General features: G+C 31.5%; 1 protein-coding gene across 5 annotated transcripts in view; it reads right to left on the bottom strand.

Annotated features, from left to right (window-relative positions):
- NIPBL (NIPBL cohesin loading factor) overlaps positions 1 to 16,000 on the bottom strand; it is a 192,664-nt gene that overhangs the window by 50,278 nt on the left and 126,386 nt on the right. For all 5 annotated transcript variants that reach the window (XM_019930134.3, XM_019930132.3, XM_033852794.2 and 2 more), the window contains 11 exons: positions 15,835 to 15,938; positions 12,159 to 12,245; positions 9,663 to 9,894; positions 8,706 to 8,857; positions 8,065 to 8,145; positions 7,503 to 7,603; positions 5,928 to 6,066; positions 4,286 to 4,368; positions 3,563 to 3,695; positions 2,343 to 2,486; positions 106 to 195 (listed from right to left, as the gene is read on the bottom strand). In XM_019930134.3, the coding sequence (XP_019785693.1) occupies positions 106 to 195; positions 2,343 to 2,486; positions 3,563 to 3,695; positions 4,286 to 4,368; positions 5,928 to 6,066; positions 7,503 to 7,603; positions 8,065 to 8,145; positions 8,706 to 8,857; positions 9,663 to 9,894; positions 12,159 to 12,245; positions 15,835 to 15,938 (1,346 nt within the window). The remainder of the gene's footprint in view (positions 1 to 105; positions 196 to 2,342; positions 2,487 to 3,562; positions 3,696 to 4,285; positions 4,369 to 5,927; positions 6,067 to 7,502; positions 7,604 to 8,064; positions 8,146 to 8,705; positions 8,858 to 9,662; positions 9,895 to 12,158; positions 12,246 to 15,834; positions 15,939 to 16,000) is intronic.

The following is a 16,000-nucleotide window of genomic DNA, read 5'->3' as shown; positions in this document are numbered from 1 at the left end:
ATTCCAATACAACTTTCCTCTTCACAACACTTCTCAATTTTCTTACAGACCAAGTTTGAAACAAACATGTAAACTCTCCAATAAAAAGGGAGAATAGAATCCTACCACTAGTGAAGGATCAGTCTCAGTGTTTTCATCCAAGTAATCAAGCAATGCTTTTTGCAACTGTTGGATTTCATCTTCTCCTCCTGAAACCTACAAAATAAACCAAGTAGTAACGAAAAAGATATTACTAATGTTTTTTAACAAATCATCCAGTTGCACATACAAATCTGAGGGAAAAATCTGATAAATGATAAAAATATAAGTATAGGAAGAAACAGAAGAATACTATTTTTGAAAAACGTTATATATCGATAGCTGAAGTGTACTAAGAGCTGAGGTTAACCTTTATTTTTATGAACTACATGTTAACTTTCTTTAAAGAAGCTCGTAAGTAGCTGACATAATAATTATTAGAACAACATGTATGTAAATCTTCAGAGGTAGGAAGGTCTAGCACTGGTTTTCTGTTTGGTAAGAGATAATTCCAAACTTTTAATCTAGTAAATGGAAACTAATTATTGCCTGAATTATTATGTGTTACAGGTGTCTTTGGGATATTATTTTAAAAAAACATTCTGAAAGGGAAATATTTTTATTTGCAATTAACATAAAATAGTACTTTATTTCATGTAGGATATTAAATATACAGTAGGTATATTTGAGCTGTGCATTTGATCTAGAATCAGAAAGGGACTGAGTCTTTGGTTCTGTCAAGAACAATACAGAAGGAGAAATTAACTCTGAGTTGACATTAATGTCTATAGCTTATTTTCTGGTTTACCATGTGAAATGCCAAATATATGGTTAAGAATATATCTAAGTAGAAAACAAAGATTAGAATAACCTATGTTCTTGGAGTATAGTGAAATGGATACATTCAGAAATTAGTCATAGAACTGTAAACTAGTACACTGTAAAGTTCCAAAAGCTTTTCGGAAGTCTGTCAAGAGTCATAAAAATATTTACCAAGGATCACTCCCCTCAAGTTTTACAGTGTACAGTACATGGTCGTATGTGGCAAATAAGAGGTCCTAGGTCTACTCTCAGAAATACTGAAAATCACCTAGTTACCGTTCTTCAATGAAAGGAATCAGCAATACTTGGAGAAATGGCTGATTCCAGGGCTGGCACAAGGAAAGTAAAAGATGAGTCTGAAACATCTTGGGCCACAAAGTCCTCAAGGAAAGATGGGAAGATATCAAAAAGATACAAAAGGCAGTTTAAAGGGGCTCCCACTGGTCAAATCTAGTTCAATTTGAGTGCTACAATAATGACAGCAACAAATGATAATCTATCAAATACAACAGGAATGGTAATATTCCATTAAATGGTAGTATTATATTAATGGTAATTGCTTGCTTTTCATAGCTGTACTGTGGATATTTAAGTGAGAGTTCTTGTTCGTAGAAAACATACACAAAGCAGTGGTTCTCAAACTTCAGCATTCAACAGAATCACCTGGAGGGTCTGTTAAACCAGACTGCTTGTCCCCACCACCAGAGCTTCTGATTCAGTAGTTCCAGAGAGAGTCCTGAGAATTTGCATTTCTAACAAGTTCCTAGGTGATGTAAAAGTTGGTGCTGCTTGTCCAGGGAATCACACTTTGAAATTCAGGGGTCATGGGGGCATCCTGTCTGCTCAAAATGGTTCAGAAGAAAATAAAAATGCATATACAGATACATATGCGTGTGTATTTTGAAAAAGAATGATAAAGCAAATGTCAACCAGTAAGGGATCTGGGTGAAAGATTAATGGGAACTTTTTGTACTAGTCTTAAAACTTTTCTGTAAGTTTAAAATTATTTCAAAATACAAAGTATAGTAACAAGAAAAAAAAATTAGAGGCATTTGTCATGGCCAGCAATGGATATGGTTATGGACATTAAAAAAAGAAAAAAGAGTAGAAAGAAAATGAAAACATTGTGCATGGTATGATTAGAGATTATTTACCTATCAATTTTCTTAAGTAACTTTTAGTATTACTACCATCTCGTCCATAGTTTAAAAAAAAAAAAAAGGTATTGTTAAACCAAATAGAAAAATAGCATCATACATTCATAACAGTAGTTCACAAAAAGAAAGTAAATTAAGGATTATATAAATCATCTGAAAGTTCCTATTACACATAATTCACCCTACGGTATAAATTTTCTCAGTGGAGCTTTTGAAAAAGCCCATTTTTAGGAGTAACATTTTATTCTGAATCTACAAAATAAAATGCAACACTAACAGAAGAATATCTAAAAAAAGTACTTAACTATTACTTATCCCCCAAATTCAAATTCTTTATCTCAATACCTGTTTTAAAATTCGTTCTATAGACCCTTGATCCATTTTGCTTGTAACAGCATCTTTCCTCAGTCGTGCAGCAACAGTTCCAAGGTAATCAAGAGATGCCACTCTTAAAGCCATCTCTGTTGACTTGTTACTGAATTGATGAACCTACACATGAAAAATAATTTTCTTTTAATTTAACCGATTTATACTATTTTTAATAGCAACTTATAAGTACCAAATCTATGTTGTATTATTTGAAAGTTAAACACTTTTTTCCCCTGTGATATTGTTCCACAAAGTAATTTTTTTAAAAAATTTTATTCTATTTTATTTTTTTGGTTTCACCCCAGAGCGTATGGGATCTTAGTTCCCTGACCAGGGACTGAACCCAGGCCACGGCAGTGAAAGCCCAGGATCCTAACCACTAGGCCACCAGGAAACTCCCAGTAATTGCCTTTTGAGTTTCTGGAATTTTTAACATTTTCATTAAAAAAAAAAAAAAAAAAAAAAAAAAAAAATATATATATATATATATATATATATATATATATATATAAAATTAAACCTTCCTAAGAACACAGTCACTTTCTTTAAATGTAGGCTAAACTCTATAAAATGGGATTATTACTGAGTAAGAATTTGTTAGGCTGGAATTCTGATGCCTATGAAAAATTATCTTGGTTTCAGAATAGTATTAAGTTTTCCAGCTGACAAAAAGTAAGGTCCCAAAAACTTTGTAACAATTGCACAAGTCCAAATGTAGTCTAAAGATAAAAAGAAAAATCACAATAGTATTTCTTTGCATTTCCCTAATACAATATTCCATTAGGACTAAAACGTGTCATGTTTTTAGAAATACTCTTAAAGATGACAGAGTTCACATTAATCAGTTTCATGCTTTGAAATGAATTAACTACAATAACTTATGACTCAGTGTTGAGATGCTTTTAACTAACAATACCTCCAAACAAAACAAAACAAAACAAAAAACAACAACAAAAAAAAGTTTTTTAAAGCACTGTTATCTTATGTAATGAAATGAAAGCACCGAAAGTCACAACATTTCAAAGTTTCTACGAGGTACTGACAGTATTGTGTACAGTTATGCACATGCAAAAATAGAGATGCAATGGTCATATTTCCTTACACATTTTTAAAGAATTCATCATCTGTGAATCAGAGTACATCCTCATTATGTTGTCTTCTAGTAATCTAATAATCTTTAAATGCTATACTCTTACCAACAGTCTCCCTAACAAACTAAGGAGTAGTTCAGCAGCTGGCCATTCAGGCTTATTGACTGTTGAAAGAAGGTCTTGAACAAAATTTTCAAATAGTGGTCTGTAATCTTCTTCACCTTGCTTACTACCACATCTGTTCAAAGATAAATAATGGAAAGGCTGTGAATTTAGGTGACATGTTCACCAATATGACTAAAACTTTGTTAACTAAGTTTTCCTCTTCTCTCACATCTAAACATGGTATAAGAGAGTACATTAAATAAAATATGGTTTAAAATGAATCTGTTTCTCAATCTTCATTTTTTCCCCCACTACAGGGAATTCATTTATTGACATTAACATAATTTTCTGGTAAGTGTAACACATTTTAAATAATGACCACTGTTTTTCTATGAGATTACTATAAATTCTTATGAAAGCTAAGGAAACCTCTCTCCCCAAACTTTCCTATTCAATTAGAAAGTTCCAAAATTCACAGAAAAAAAATTATAGAATTTCAATCTAGAACTTTAACTTTGGAAGTTCAACATATGAGCGAGTTTATAAAATTTTAGATTTTTAATATTCTAATTTCCTCATTTTAAAGATAAGGAAATCAGGGGTCAGGGAGATATAGTCAAGGTTCAGATTATGGCAGGAAGTTGGATTAATCTTTTATATAAAATAAATGAACTATTCTCTATATGGCGAAAATAAAAATCAGATTATGTTAATTTTACTCACTTTTTAAGGAAGATGGAAAGGAAGTTTTGGGCTGTTCGCATGGCTGTTTCATAAGAATTGGTAATGACAACATCTTGGTCAACCTAGATTGAGAAAAATGAATTTATACAGATATAAGAAATAACCTACAAGTTATTTCAGTTGCTATTGCCATGTTATTACTGAATATAGGGGCGATACATTTAAATACTAAAAATCTTAACTATTAGATATAAAAAGAGAAGCTACAATTAGCATACTAAATATATTTCAATACTTCATAAAAACTAAATTAAAATATTGATAAGAGTTCATTTTTATTTATTAAAATATGTTAAGAGTGACAAATGTGTTTAACAAATGAAATATCAACAGTTGTTTATCATGATCAGAACAGTTCTGATTGAAAATATCAACACAAAAAGAATTTCAAAAAAAATTCCAAGCTCAAAGTTTATGGAATGCTAGAATACTAAAAAAATTCAACTCCTTCATTATAAATTTAAAGACCAGGATATAAATAGTTAATTCAAAGTTGTGGAAACCCGAAAAGTGAATAAATATATGAAAAAGTTCACTAGTAACCAGAAAAATGCAAAATAAAACATGGTATCATTTCATACTAACCAGACTAGGCAAAATCAAAATGTAAGAATGTAAACTAGAACACCACTTTAGTGAGAAAACTGACAAGTTCCAGTGAAGTTAAAAGTGCATGTACACTATGATTTAATATTCTATTTCTAAGTATATCTAGAGAAACTTTTGCTTCAAGTTGTTGTATGTCATATATGATGTGTTTAACCTAAATCAAAAAGAATCTAGCATTAGTTACATGTATTAAAAACAATGGTGAGTGAAAAAATTAGCTGTAAATATGTCACTATATCATTTATGTAAATTAAAAAATTCTGTATCAAATTTATACAGATAAATAAATAAATGGACGAAGATAAACATTCACCAATGGTAAGGAAAAAACTAAAAAGAGAACAGTGAGATTAGGAGAAGGGGAGAACAACAGGGACCTCAACATTTTTGATATTCATTTTATACATTATTAACCAGTCACTTTATTATTTATTACTATACACACAGCCACGACTATAACAGAATTAGGAAATAAAATTATCCCTCTTTCTTTTGAACTTCTTTGAGGTAAAACTATAAAACTTGGAAAAATTTTAAGTGTTGATGGGTAAGAGCTACAAAACCAAAAGCAAATCTTAGCTATGAGTTATTCAATAGTGAGGGCATAAACTCATTTTCTGCATGAATTTAACATTAATTATATTAACGATTATTTACTGTATGTGATTATAGATACTACATATTATAATTATAATATTATTCACTTTCACATTCAATATCTCACTTGAGTCTTACAACTTGTAATAGTAGGCTTGTTAGGTATTATCATCCCCATTTTATAGCTGAAGAAACAAACTCAGAGTAAAATGATTTGTATGTTTCATGACTGGTGGATATAATAGTCAGGACAAGAACGCAAGTCTCCTAAAACTTAGTTTAATGCTCTACAAGGATCTGCAAGCCCAGTCATGAAGCCCTAATTAAGAACTTCAGTTTTATAAGAATGGCAGAGAATATAGTTGCTTCCTCCTACAAAAATACACAGTTATAAAACTTACAAATGACTTCTTACTTTTTTATTTGAGTCCTCTTCTGAATTAGAGTCCTTCTCTGATGATGGTAAGTGTACCACACACTGAATTAGTTGTAAAACCAGTGCTGTAACCATCTGAATATACATAGGCTCTCCATCCATATCACTACTGTTTAACCTTTAATGGAGAAGAAAATATTTAAATCTTACAGAGTATGAAGAGAATTTCATTTTACATGTCATCTATGATCTGAAAGTTTCAGGATGCTTTCTTTACCAATATTTCTAGGCATTGTCTTTACTGCTTATAATAGTATCCTTAAGTCTAATTATTTCTAACTTCTCAAAAAACCAACTAAATGCCTATGCATAGATAATTAAAATAGTCAAAGGAAAAATGCAGTATTTAATATAAAATTCTATACTTTATATACGTACTGCAGATTGAACAATTATAACAAAAAATATCAATATTTTTCAAAATGATTTTTAAAATGAGAAGTCTTCAGGATTTCCCAATGCCCAGGCATTCTGGTATTCATTTTCTTATTAAAATCTGCTACATAGTCAGCTCCTGATCATATGTTAGAGTATGAGTGACATAGAATATAAAATAATCTATGTTATAGAATATTTTATGACATAGAATATAAAAAATCAAATTTTAAATCTTTTTGTTTAAAAAATAGTTAAAAACGTAAGAATTCCTTTAGATGTTGATAGCTTTTCTTCAGGTTTTAATGGACAATAGATGTTTATCAATACACAGTCTAAAAAATTAAGATAAAAACAATTATTTTACAGAAGACAGCCTTCAAAGCAATCTAAATATAACCCTATATGCTAGGTCAACACATTTAATCAGCCAGGAATATTATAATGATAGTTATGAAAATCATGATGATTACCTATGCCAACAAAGGCAATAATGCTGACCACAGCAGTGGATAACATTCCTTAGTTACTCTGTGCTTAGTGATTAAGAGCGTTTAATTGTCATGTCTATTTTCTATACTTCTGTTAGAGTAATTTTTCAGCTCTCTTTTAAAAATATTATGTAATGACTTACTACTGTATAAAGGATTAAGTTCAAGTTCCTTCATAAGGCTTATAAAATCCTTGAACTGCCTCTGACTCTGGAGCCGTATTTCCTATTGCTCTTCTCACAGGCCAATAGTTCTTAACCAGGGATGATTTTGCCCTTCAGAGAACATTTGCCAGTGTCTAGTGAAAATTCTGGTAATTGTAATTTGAAAAGGTGCATTTCTTTTGGTATCTATTAGGTAGAGGTCAAGGATGCTGCTAAGCATCTTACTATGTACAGGACAGCACTGCAAAAAAGTATTATCTGGCCCCAAATGTCAATAACGCCAAGACTGAAAATCCTTGCCACAGATCTTTACACTTGAGAATCACTGAACTTTTAAGTCTCTAAAATGTGCATTGTTATTTCTCACACCTACGGTATTCTTCACGCTGTTCTGAGACTGAATTGCCTCTCTTTTATTTGATCATCAAAATAAAAATCAGACAGAAATGATAAAGAATTAAAATATGATGGCTACAGTACAATGGAGTTCTTCATTATACTCAGACTTTGCTATAGTTAGTTACCTGAAGTTCCTTAAGCTCCTCTTGCTGGTAGGTAATCTTGCAAGTGAAGTAAAAATTTCTTCCAAAATTAACTGCCTATGTTTTTCATATCTTGAGAATACCTATTTAGTAATTATAAGATTCCAAATTTAGTTTGTTATAATTATTTGAAAATAAACAAAAATGATACTATACCATGTGATAAAAAATATTATCTGCCATTCAGAATGAAAATGTTTTCATCATCTTCGATGGCAATAACTTAATTTGCTCAACTTTTCTATCATTAATTATGACATTCTTGTAGAAGTCATAGTATGCTAGTTTCATCTAGAGGAATATGATATCTTGGGTTTGAAACGTAAGCCAAGATTTAAATGATTTAAAATAATTGATTTTATAGTAAATATTAAGGAATTAACTGAAATATTTTTAAATATTTAGAAGTGTTTGCAATCTAAGGCATACTAAAATAGTCCTCACAGAAAACTCAAATCTGCATTAGTTTTTGCACATTTGGATTGAAGGATACCACTGTTATTTTTCTGAGAGATAACTAAAAATGTGAAGTGATTATACTTACTGCAGTGACTAACTTAATGGCACACAATTGTAATTCACTGACATTTTCCACAAAAAATGGTGTTATTCCCATTGATGATACCTGCACAGACACAGACAGTAATCAGTACACATCTGTAAGAGATTTCAGTAACATTCTGCCTTACTAAATCCCAAAGCATTCATAAACTTCTGGAAAACAACGAGAGCATTTTCTTTTCCCTCATCAATCAGCACCTAGTTTTTCCTTTTGTTCCCTTTCACCCTCAAGCAAATTAGCACAGACCTTCCTTCATAGCTGCCGTTCCTCTGATTTCTAACTTCTGGATTGATAAATGTCACAGGAATGTAAAAAACAAAAAAAGTTCACTGTTCTGGAAGAAGTATCCTCACACATTTTAAAGGAAATGATCATTTATCTTTCAAATAATTTACAGTTTAGAATTTATACTACATTCACCTGTCTTCTGCCCCAAACGTTTCTTTTTAAAACTTCCCTAGGCTCTTATTTCTTCCATTTAGATATAAAATACTCTGAATGGAAAAAATTAACATAGTGCTGGTATTATTGAGTGAGCGAGGTTATACTGAACTCAATTAGGTCCCTTATTCTCCTTTATTTTTTTGGTCTAGAAATATGGAAAATGCTTGAAAAAAACTTACCTGAAGAATTGTTGTGTCTGTAAGAAGCTGTATTTCTAGTAGTTCTGATAAGCTGCTAACAATGTCACAAACTTTATTATAAAGCATTACTATTACTCTTTGCTTATGGGTAGAACATTTAGCCCGTTTTGCCTTTGAACTTAACAAGCCTCCTAAAATGAAAAAAAAATCAAAACAAGGAATATATCAACTTTTAATAATGTTTATTAAAAAATAATAAAACCGCTTTCTGAATTAAAAGAACACACCTTTTTCCCCCCCCTATATAAAAATACAACCTGGCAAATAAAGCTGTCTATTTATTAAAAGAGAAAATTATTCTTTAGGGAATATTCAGTTAGAAAGTCAACATTCTTATAACAGATAATTCATGGTACATTTCAGTGGCTATTAAATTCTTGTATCTTAAGGATTACTTTATTTCTATTTTTTTCCACTGACTGGAGCAGGATATTAAGATTATATTTCCCTTGAAATCAACTTGCAATAATTAAACAACAGGTAATTAATGGTAGGTATTCGTGATCCAAGTTTGCCCTCCTCTTTAAATGTATACATGTTAACATACATGACTCATTTATAAAGATTATAAATAAGAGAAAGAATTATATATCTTTAATCAATCCATTTTGTAGATAGTATTTTGGGTAAAATTTGGGGGAAGTGATAAATGGAACCAGAAGCTACTATTACCTAGGAAAATCTCAGACCAGTAGAAATTACTTCTTATTATATGTAAATAGTTGCTAAAGAAATTATTACTGAACAAGTACTGGATTAAAACAAGTTCTATATTCTAGTCAAATGTAAGCCAGTGTTTATTACAATTTATATAATCAAACAATTTCGGTGCCATTTTAAGTCACTGCATTCTGACCCATCCGACGTGGTAAAATTATATAACAGGTAATTTTGATATTATACTAAAAAACTATCAGTATAAAAGGGCAAACTAACCTCCATGAGGATCTAATCTGTAAACAGGATCATACTGAGGATAAAGTGTATTCTGCAAATGAAATTTAGTGTACTGTATAACTCTTTCGATTACATCCTCAATATATACAGCTTTTGGCATGTTAGGGGATGTCATAATGTTGATAGTTGTAAGACAGGCATCTGCTGATTTTGTCACTCTCTCCATAATAAGGTCTCTCCATAACCTTTCTTCTTCTTCAGTATCATTATTCTATAAAACAGTACATTGTTAATGAAATGGAAATAAACACATTTATAGGTTAAATATTTTTAAAAAATTATAATATATTTGATTTTCACGGTTGAAAACTTGGTGAGAGTTATGGTGTGTGTATGTATATTTAAAGAAATCAGGAATGAAGTACAAATACTTATATTACATTAAGTATGATTTGTTTCAATGTTTTCAAACATAATGTACTCTTATCTCCTAATTTCACCACTAAATGACATTCCAATCACAAACTTATAGTTATGTTTATCTTTTGTGTAATTTATTCAAATCTACGATTTTAGTTAAAGATCATAATTATACATAAATCATTTTGTGTTTGGGGTTAAAAACATTATGATAATATTAAAGCTTTTTAGTTCTGCTTGCTCTTGTGAGAGCAAATAAAAATTAACAACAAAGGATAGACCCTTATTTAAAAGTAGTAAAATGTTATCGACTCAAATCACTCCTAATAACTGTTTTTCAACAATACTGTATTTTTGAAACTGAGACTAAAAAGTGGTGATTATGTAGACTACTGAAAACATAATTTATTTTCTAAAATAGATTATTCAACAACTGACAGACTATATTTTAATTTACACATCAGCAACCTGCATTACAATTGGGAAAAAGTGCTTTAAATCTTACTTTTAAAGTGAAAATTCTTCTATCACATCCTTAGTTATGAAATATCAACTTTATGTTCTAGGAATACTTGTGTATGCATGCTATTCAAAGCTTGTAACATTGGGAAAAGGAATAAATAAAATATAATATTTGTAAAACACAGAAGGGCTTTCTAAATCACTCATGCCTAAAAACTCTATCTCTTTCATTTTACTACTTACATACCTACTTAAAAAAATAAAGTAACTTTTCTTTGATATTGAAATTGCTGTTTCGAAGAGTCAGTTTAGGAGGCTCATCACTCATATCAAACATTAAGGCTTAAATGCAACACACTAAATAGTGCTAAGGTTTTCAGGAATGAAAATAATTTCATTAAAACTGACTCAGCCAGTTCTCCAGAACTGTAGATTCTTGATATTTACCACAATTTCTTGCCAAAGTGTTTTAAATAAAACGTGTAGACTAAAAATGTAGTATATTGCCACTATAGGTCCTCTAATCCCTTAGTTTCTATGATTCAAAAACTAATTTAAAAAGGGCATTGGAAAAATATGGATATATTTAATAAAGCATAGAAATACCACCTGACATTATTTCTCTACATTTTTAAATTCCATGTAGATCACTTAGCACTCCTGTGGCTTCTGCAAACATATCAAGAACATTTCCCTCACGAGATATAATCCAGTGCACGTGCTAAATACATATAGTATATATGTACATATGAGAATGGAAGTATTATCTACCAAAACTGTTAACAGTGGTTGCTGCTGGATGAAAATGGAACCTTTCTGTTTTTTGTGTTTTGAAAATTTTCTATAATACACTACTTTTGTAATCAGTCATTTAAAAATAAAGAAATTTCATTAACTCAAAACATTCCCAGATCCTTATCTCTTACATTAAATTCCAATAAGAATTAGTGTTTGAATTCATTAATGTTAGACACCAAGATCAATTCAAATGCACATATGATTTTGAAAGTCTGCTATAATGCTAGGAAGGTAGATCCCAGCTCATAAATCATTATACCACGTTGCCACTGCTTTTGATAAAACACACTAAAATGTAACGACAGTTGCAGTTAACATTTATTGAGAACTTATAATGTGCCAGACATTGTTAAGCAGGTTACATGAATTAATTTATTTAATATCCTTTCAACAACCATTTGAGCTACATATAAAAACAATACATAAGGATTAACATTTTAGGATACATTAGGAAATCACCATAAGGTTTCCAACTATTTATTTCTCCAGGGAAGTTCAAGGAAAAGAATTACTACCTACTAACATTTTATAAATGAAAAGACATTTTAAACACTCATCCACTTACAAAAGGAAGAGCATAATGTAAGATTAAAGAATGGTCTTTTGAATTGAATGAATTTACATCTGTTACTATTCTTATTTATATCAAATCTGTGAATTGATAATGTGTAACATTAATTTTAAACAGCTAAAAATCCAATTCTAACTGCAAGGCTAAATGTGAACTAGTAAATGTGGTAACAAGCTCAAATTAATGAAATTTGGAATTTTCTCTATAAATCAAAGTTCCATATGAAAAATGTTACATCTTAACAATAGAAAGGGTAAAATTAACAACATGGATCTTAAACTTACATGATTTAACAAAGTGGAGAGCTTTGACCCATCTTGAATATTCTTCTCCAAGATATTTAGGACTTTCACAGTTTTGTCAGTGGAAAGCTAAAATTGAAGCATAAATTCTTTCATCAATCATTGGTAAATGTAATAAATTATTCAAGAACTATTCTGTACAATTATTCCCTTTGGCCAATGGAATATACAGCATTAACACCCTCTTAAAGAGTGGAAACATAAAACTTTCCTACTTAGATCCTCTACTAAAATCTGATTATGTAGAGAACTTAATTACTTGTTTTTGAAAGACAGATAGCAAACACAGAATGGGCACATATGTATGTTACTAACTCAAATCTTACCACATAGCTACTTAAGACTGAATTTGTTCTGATGTCTGGCCCCTTGCTCTCATGAAAGTGACACTGAACATGCATATGAACACACAGGCACAAACACACACTCTCTAAACATTTCATCTGTTGAATTAATTATAACATGGTTTCCACACTACAATGTTATTTAGCGGGTGTCTTAAAATCCCAGGTAATATTTTGAATAACAGAAGCCTGAATCTGAGAATGATAAAAGTTACAAATGTGATAACACTACTTTATTTGGTAGAAATTTTTCTTATTTTTAAAATATGTTTCATTTCTTACAAATAATGTTTCCTATATTTAAAAACTTAATAGTTGATTTAGAGGTTCTGCGAGGAAGCAACTGTTACTCATTCCCTTGACTGAATAGGTCTCCTTTTAGACTCTTATCATGCAGCTAGGACACTTACTGGAACCAGCCAGAAGAGTCAAATGGGAGCATCAACAGAATAACCTGACATTAAGTACATTTTGATTATTCGTATGCTGGCTTACAGAAAAAATTTCCTCCAAATATTGCTTTAGATAATTTCACAACAGATTAAACTACTGAGACTTTTGGTAAACTGTCCATGCTTTGAAAATATTCAGCAAATTCACCTTTTGAAATAGAAATATTAGCTACATGTAACTATAGAACTTATGAAATAAAACCTAAGATTGGCATTGGCACTTCAGAAAACTGAAGCCATATTCCTGTATACAAAAGAAATCAACATATTCCTCATTGCACACAGTAATAGCAATGTGAACTAATAGTACATTAATTCTTGGTTAATTATGTGATATGTCTGTATAGCTTTAAAAACCAAACTCAAGGAACCTTTGTGCACTGTTGGTAGGAATGTAAATTGGTGCTGCCACTATGGAAAACCGGTATGGAGGCTCCGCAAAAAAATAAAAATAGAACTACCATATAATCAAACAATTCCACTTCTGGGTACATATCTGAAGAAAACAAAAACACTAATTCATAAGCTATATGCACCGCCATGTTCAGTAGAGCATTATTTACAATAGCTAAGACATGGAGGCAACCAAAGTGTCCACTCCACTGGTAGATGAATGGATAAAGAAAATGTGGTGTGTGTGTGTGTGTGTGTGTGTGTGTGTGTGTGTGTGTGTCTGTGTGTGTGTGTATTCAGCCATGAAAAAGAAGGAAATCTTGCCATTTGCAACAACATGGATGGAACTTGATGGCATTATGCTAAGAGAAGTCAGACAGAGAAAGATAAATGCCATTATGATCTCACCTATATGTGGAATCTAAAAAAAAAAGAATTCATAGATATAAAGAACACATTGGTGGTTGCTAAAGGTGGGAAGTGGGGGTGGGTGAAGTTGGTGAAGGTGGTCAAAAGGTACAAATTTCCAGTTATGAGATAAGTACGTCCTGGGAATATGATGTACAGCACAGTGACTATAGGTAATAATACTGCAGTTTATATTTGCAAGTTGCTAAGAGAATACAACTTAAAGGTCTCATCATAAGAAAAAATCTGTAACTATGTGTGGTGACGATGTTAACTAGATTTACCGTTGTATCATTTTGCAATACATACAAATATTGAATTGTTACCTTGTACACCTGAAACTAATATAAATGAATACAAAATGAGTAAGTGATTATATCTTAACTTTGGAAAAAAACATTAAAATATTTCCCAGTCTACTTTAAAACTCAATAAATAAGTTTAATTTGTTGAGAGGATAAATTCTTCAGGTAAATATAGTCTTCTATTAATTCTTTTACTATTCCTGGAGAACAAATCATTATCTCTACATTATAGACTAAGAAACTTAAGACTTAAGAGTAGATAATTGTGTATAAGAGGAGACTGATTAGAAGATGAGGAGAGAGGATTTGTCTTGAAATTATATTTGCATAGCAATCATGCAGTGGTTTAGGGGGTGACTGGTAGCTCATAAAGATTATGGGAAGCTAGCCCTTGATGCTGTCACTATTGTTTAAAGTTATTATTAATGAAAAAATATTCTGCTATTCCATTAGTGTAATGAGACTACTCAGCAACAGAGAGCTCAGAGGAAAGACAACTCACGAAAGTCATTATAAAGCCTACAGCAATGAGGTTCTGTACTTACTAACAATTAATGTGTTAACAGACATAGAGAACAGACTTGTGGTTGCCAAGGGGGTGGGGGAGTGGGGAAGGGAAGGACTGGGAGTTTGGGATTAGCAGATGCAAACTATTATATATAGGATGGATAAACAACAAGGTATATAGCACACGGAACTATATTCAATATCCTGTGATAAACTATAATGGAAAAGAATCTGAAAAAGAATATATATAGATGTATAACTGAATCACTTTGCTGTACAGCAGAAATTAACACATTGTAAATCAACTATACTTCAATAAATAAACTAAAAAAAATCCCAACAATTAATGTGTTAAAACCGTGGCTTTACTCTTTCACCAATGTAAATGGCTAAAGGAAATGTCAAAGAAAAATTTAGTGTATTTCTGCATTTAAATAATCTAAATATGTGAGACAATGAAAAAACAAACAGTGACAAAAATCCAGGACTGTGCCTCTTTCAATGCAAAAATGATTTTCTTTAGAATGATTGCAGAATATTTCTTGGATTCAAGCTTTGTTGTTTTTTTTTTTTTTTTTTTTTTTTTTTGGTACGCGGGCCTCTCACTGTTGTGGCCTCTCCCGTTGCGGAGCACAGGCTCCGGACACACAGGCTCAGCAGCCATGGGTCACGGACCCAGCTGCTCCACGGCATGTGGGATCTTCCCGGACCGGGGCATGAACCCGTGTCCCCTGCATCGGCAGGCGGATTCTCAACCACTGCGCCACCAGGGAAGCCCTGTTTTGTTTTGTTTTTTTTTCTTTTTTCTATGAAATAATTCTGGGAACTTCCCTGGTGGCACAGTGGTTAAGAATCCGCCTGCCAATGCAGGGGACACAGGTTCGATCTCTGGTCTGGGAAGATCCCACATGCTGTGGAGCAACTAAGCTGTGTGCCACAACTACTGAGCCTGCGCTCTAGAGCTCGAGAGCCACAACTACTGAAGCCCACGCGCCTAGAGCCCGCGCTCCTCAACAAGAGAAGCCAGTGCAATGGGAAGCCTGTGCACCACAAGGAAGACCCAATGCAGCCAAAAATAAATAAATACAATAAATAAATATATTTTAAAAAAATAAATAATAATTCTGTTACACTCTCAGAAGGCAACCGTGAATTTTCTTTTCATCATTACTTTATGTAAACTTTGCAATTTACCTTTAAAACTTTAATTTCAATTAAGTAAAGTTATAAATTTTACTTTAGTAGATACCTTATCCATTATACCCATTGCTTTAATTTTAGCAGATTCACTGCCAAGTTCGTTAAGTTGATGTTTTCCTAACAGCAGTTCCTGAGGAATTTCATCATCATCACCTGAAAAACCAATCCAAACATACACAGTTTAGGTAAAAGAAACAGCTCAAAATAGTAAGCTT

This window comes from Tursiops truncatus, chromosome 3, assembly GCF_011762595.2.
Source record: "Tursiops truncatus isolate mTurTru1 chromosome 3, mTurTru1.mat.Y, whole genome shotgun sequence".
Taxonomy (NCBI): Eukaryota; Metazoa; Chordata; class Mammalia; order Artiodactyla; family Delphinidae; genus Tursiops; species Tursiops truncatus.
The sequence above is the reverse complement of the archived record's forward strand: the minus strand, read 5'-3'. Positions and strand labels throughout refer to the sequence as shown.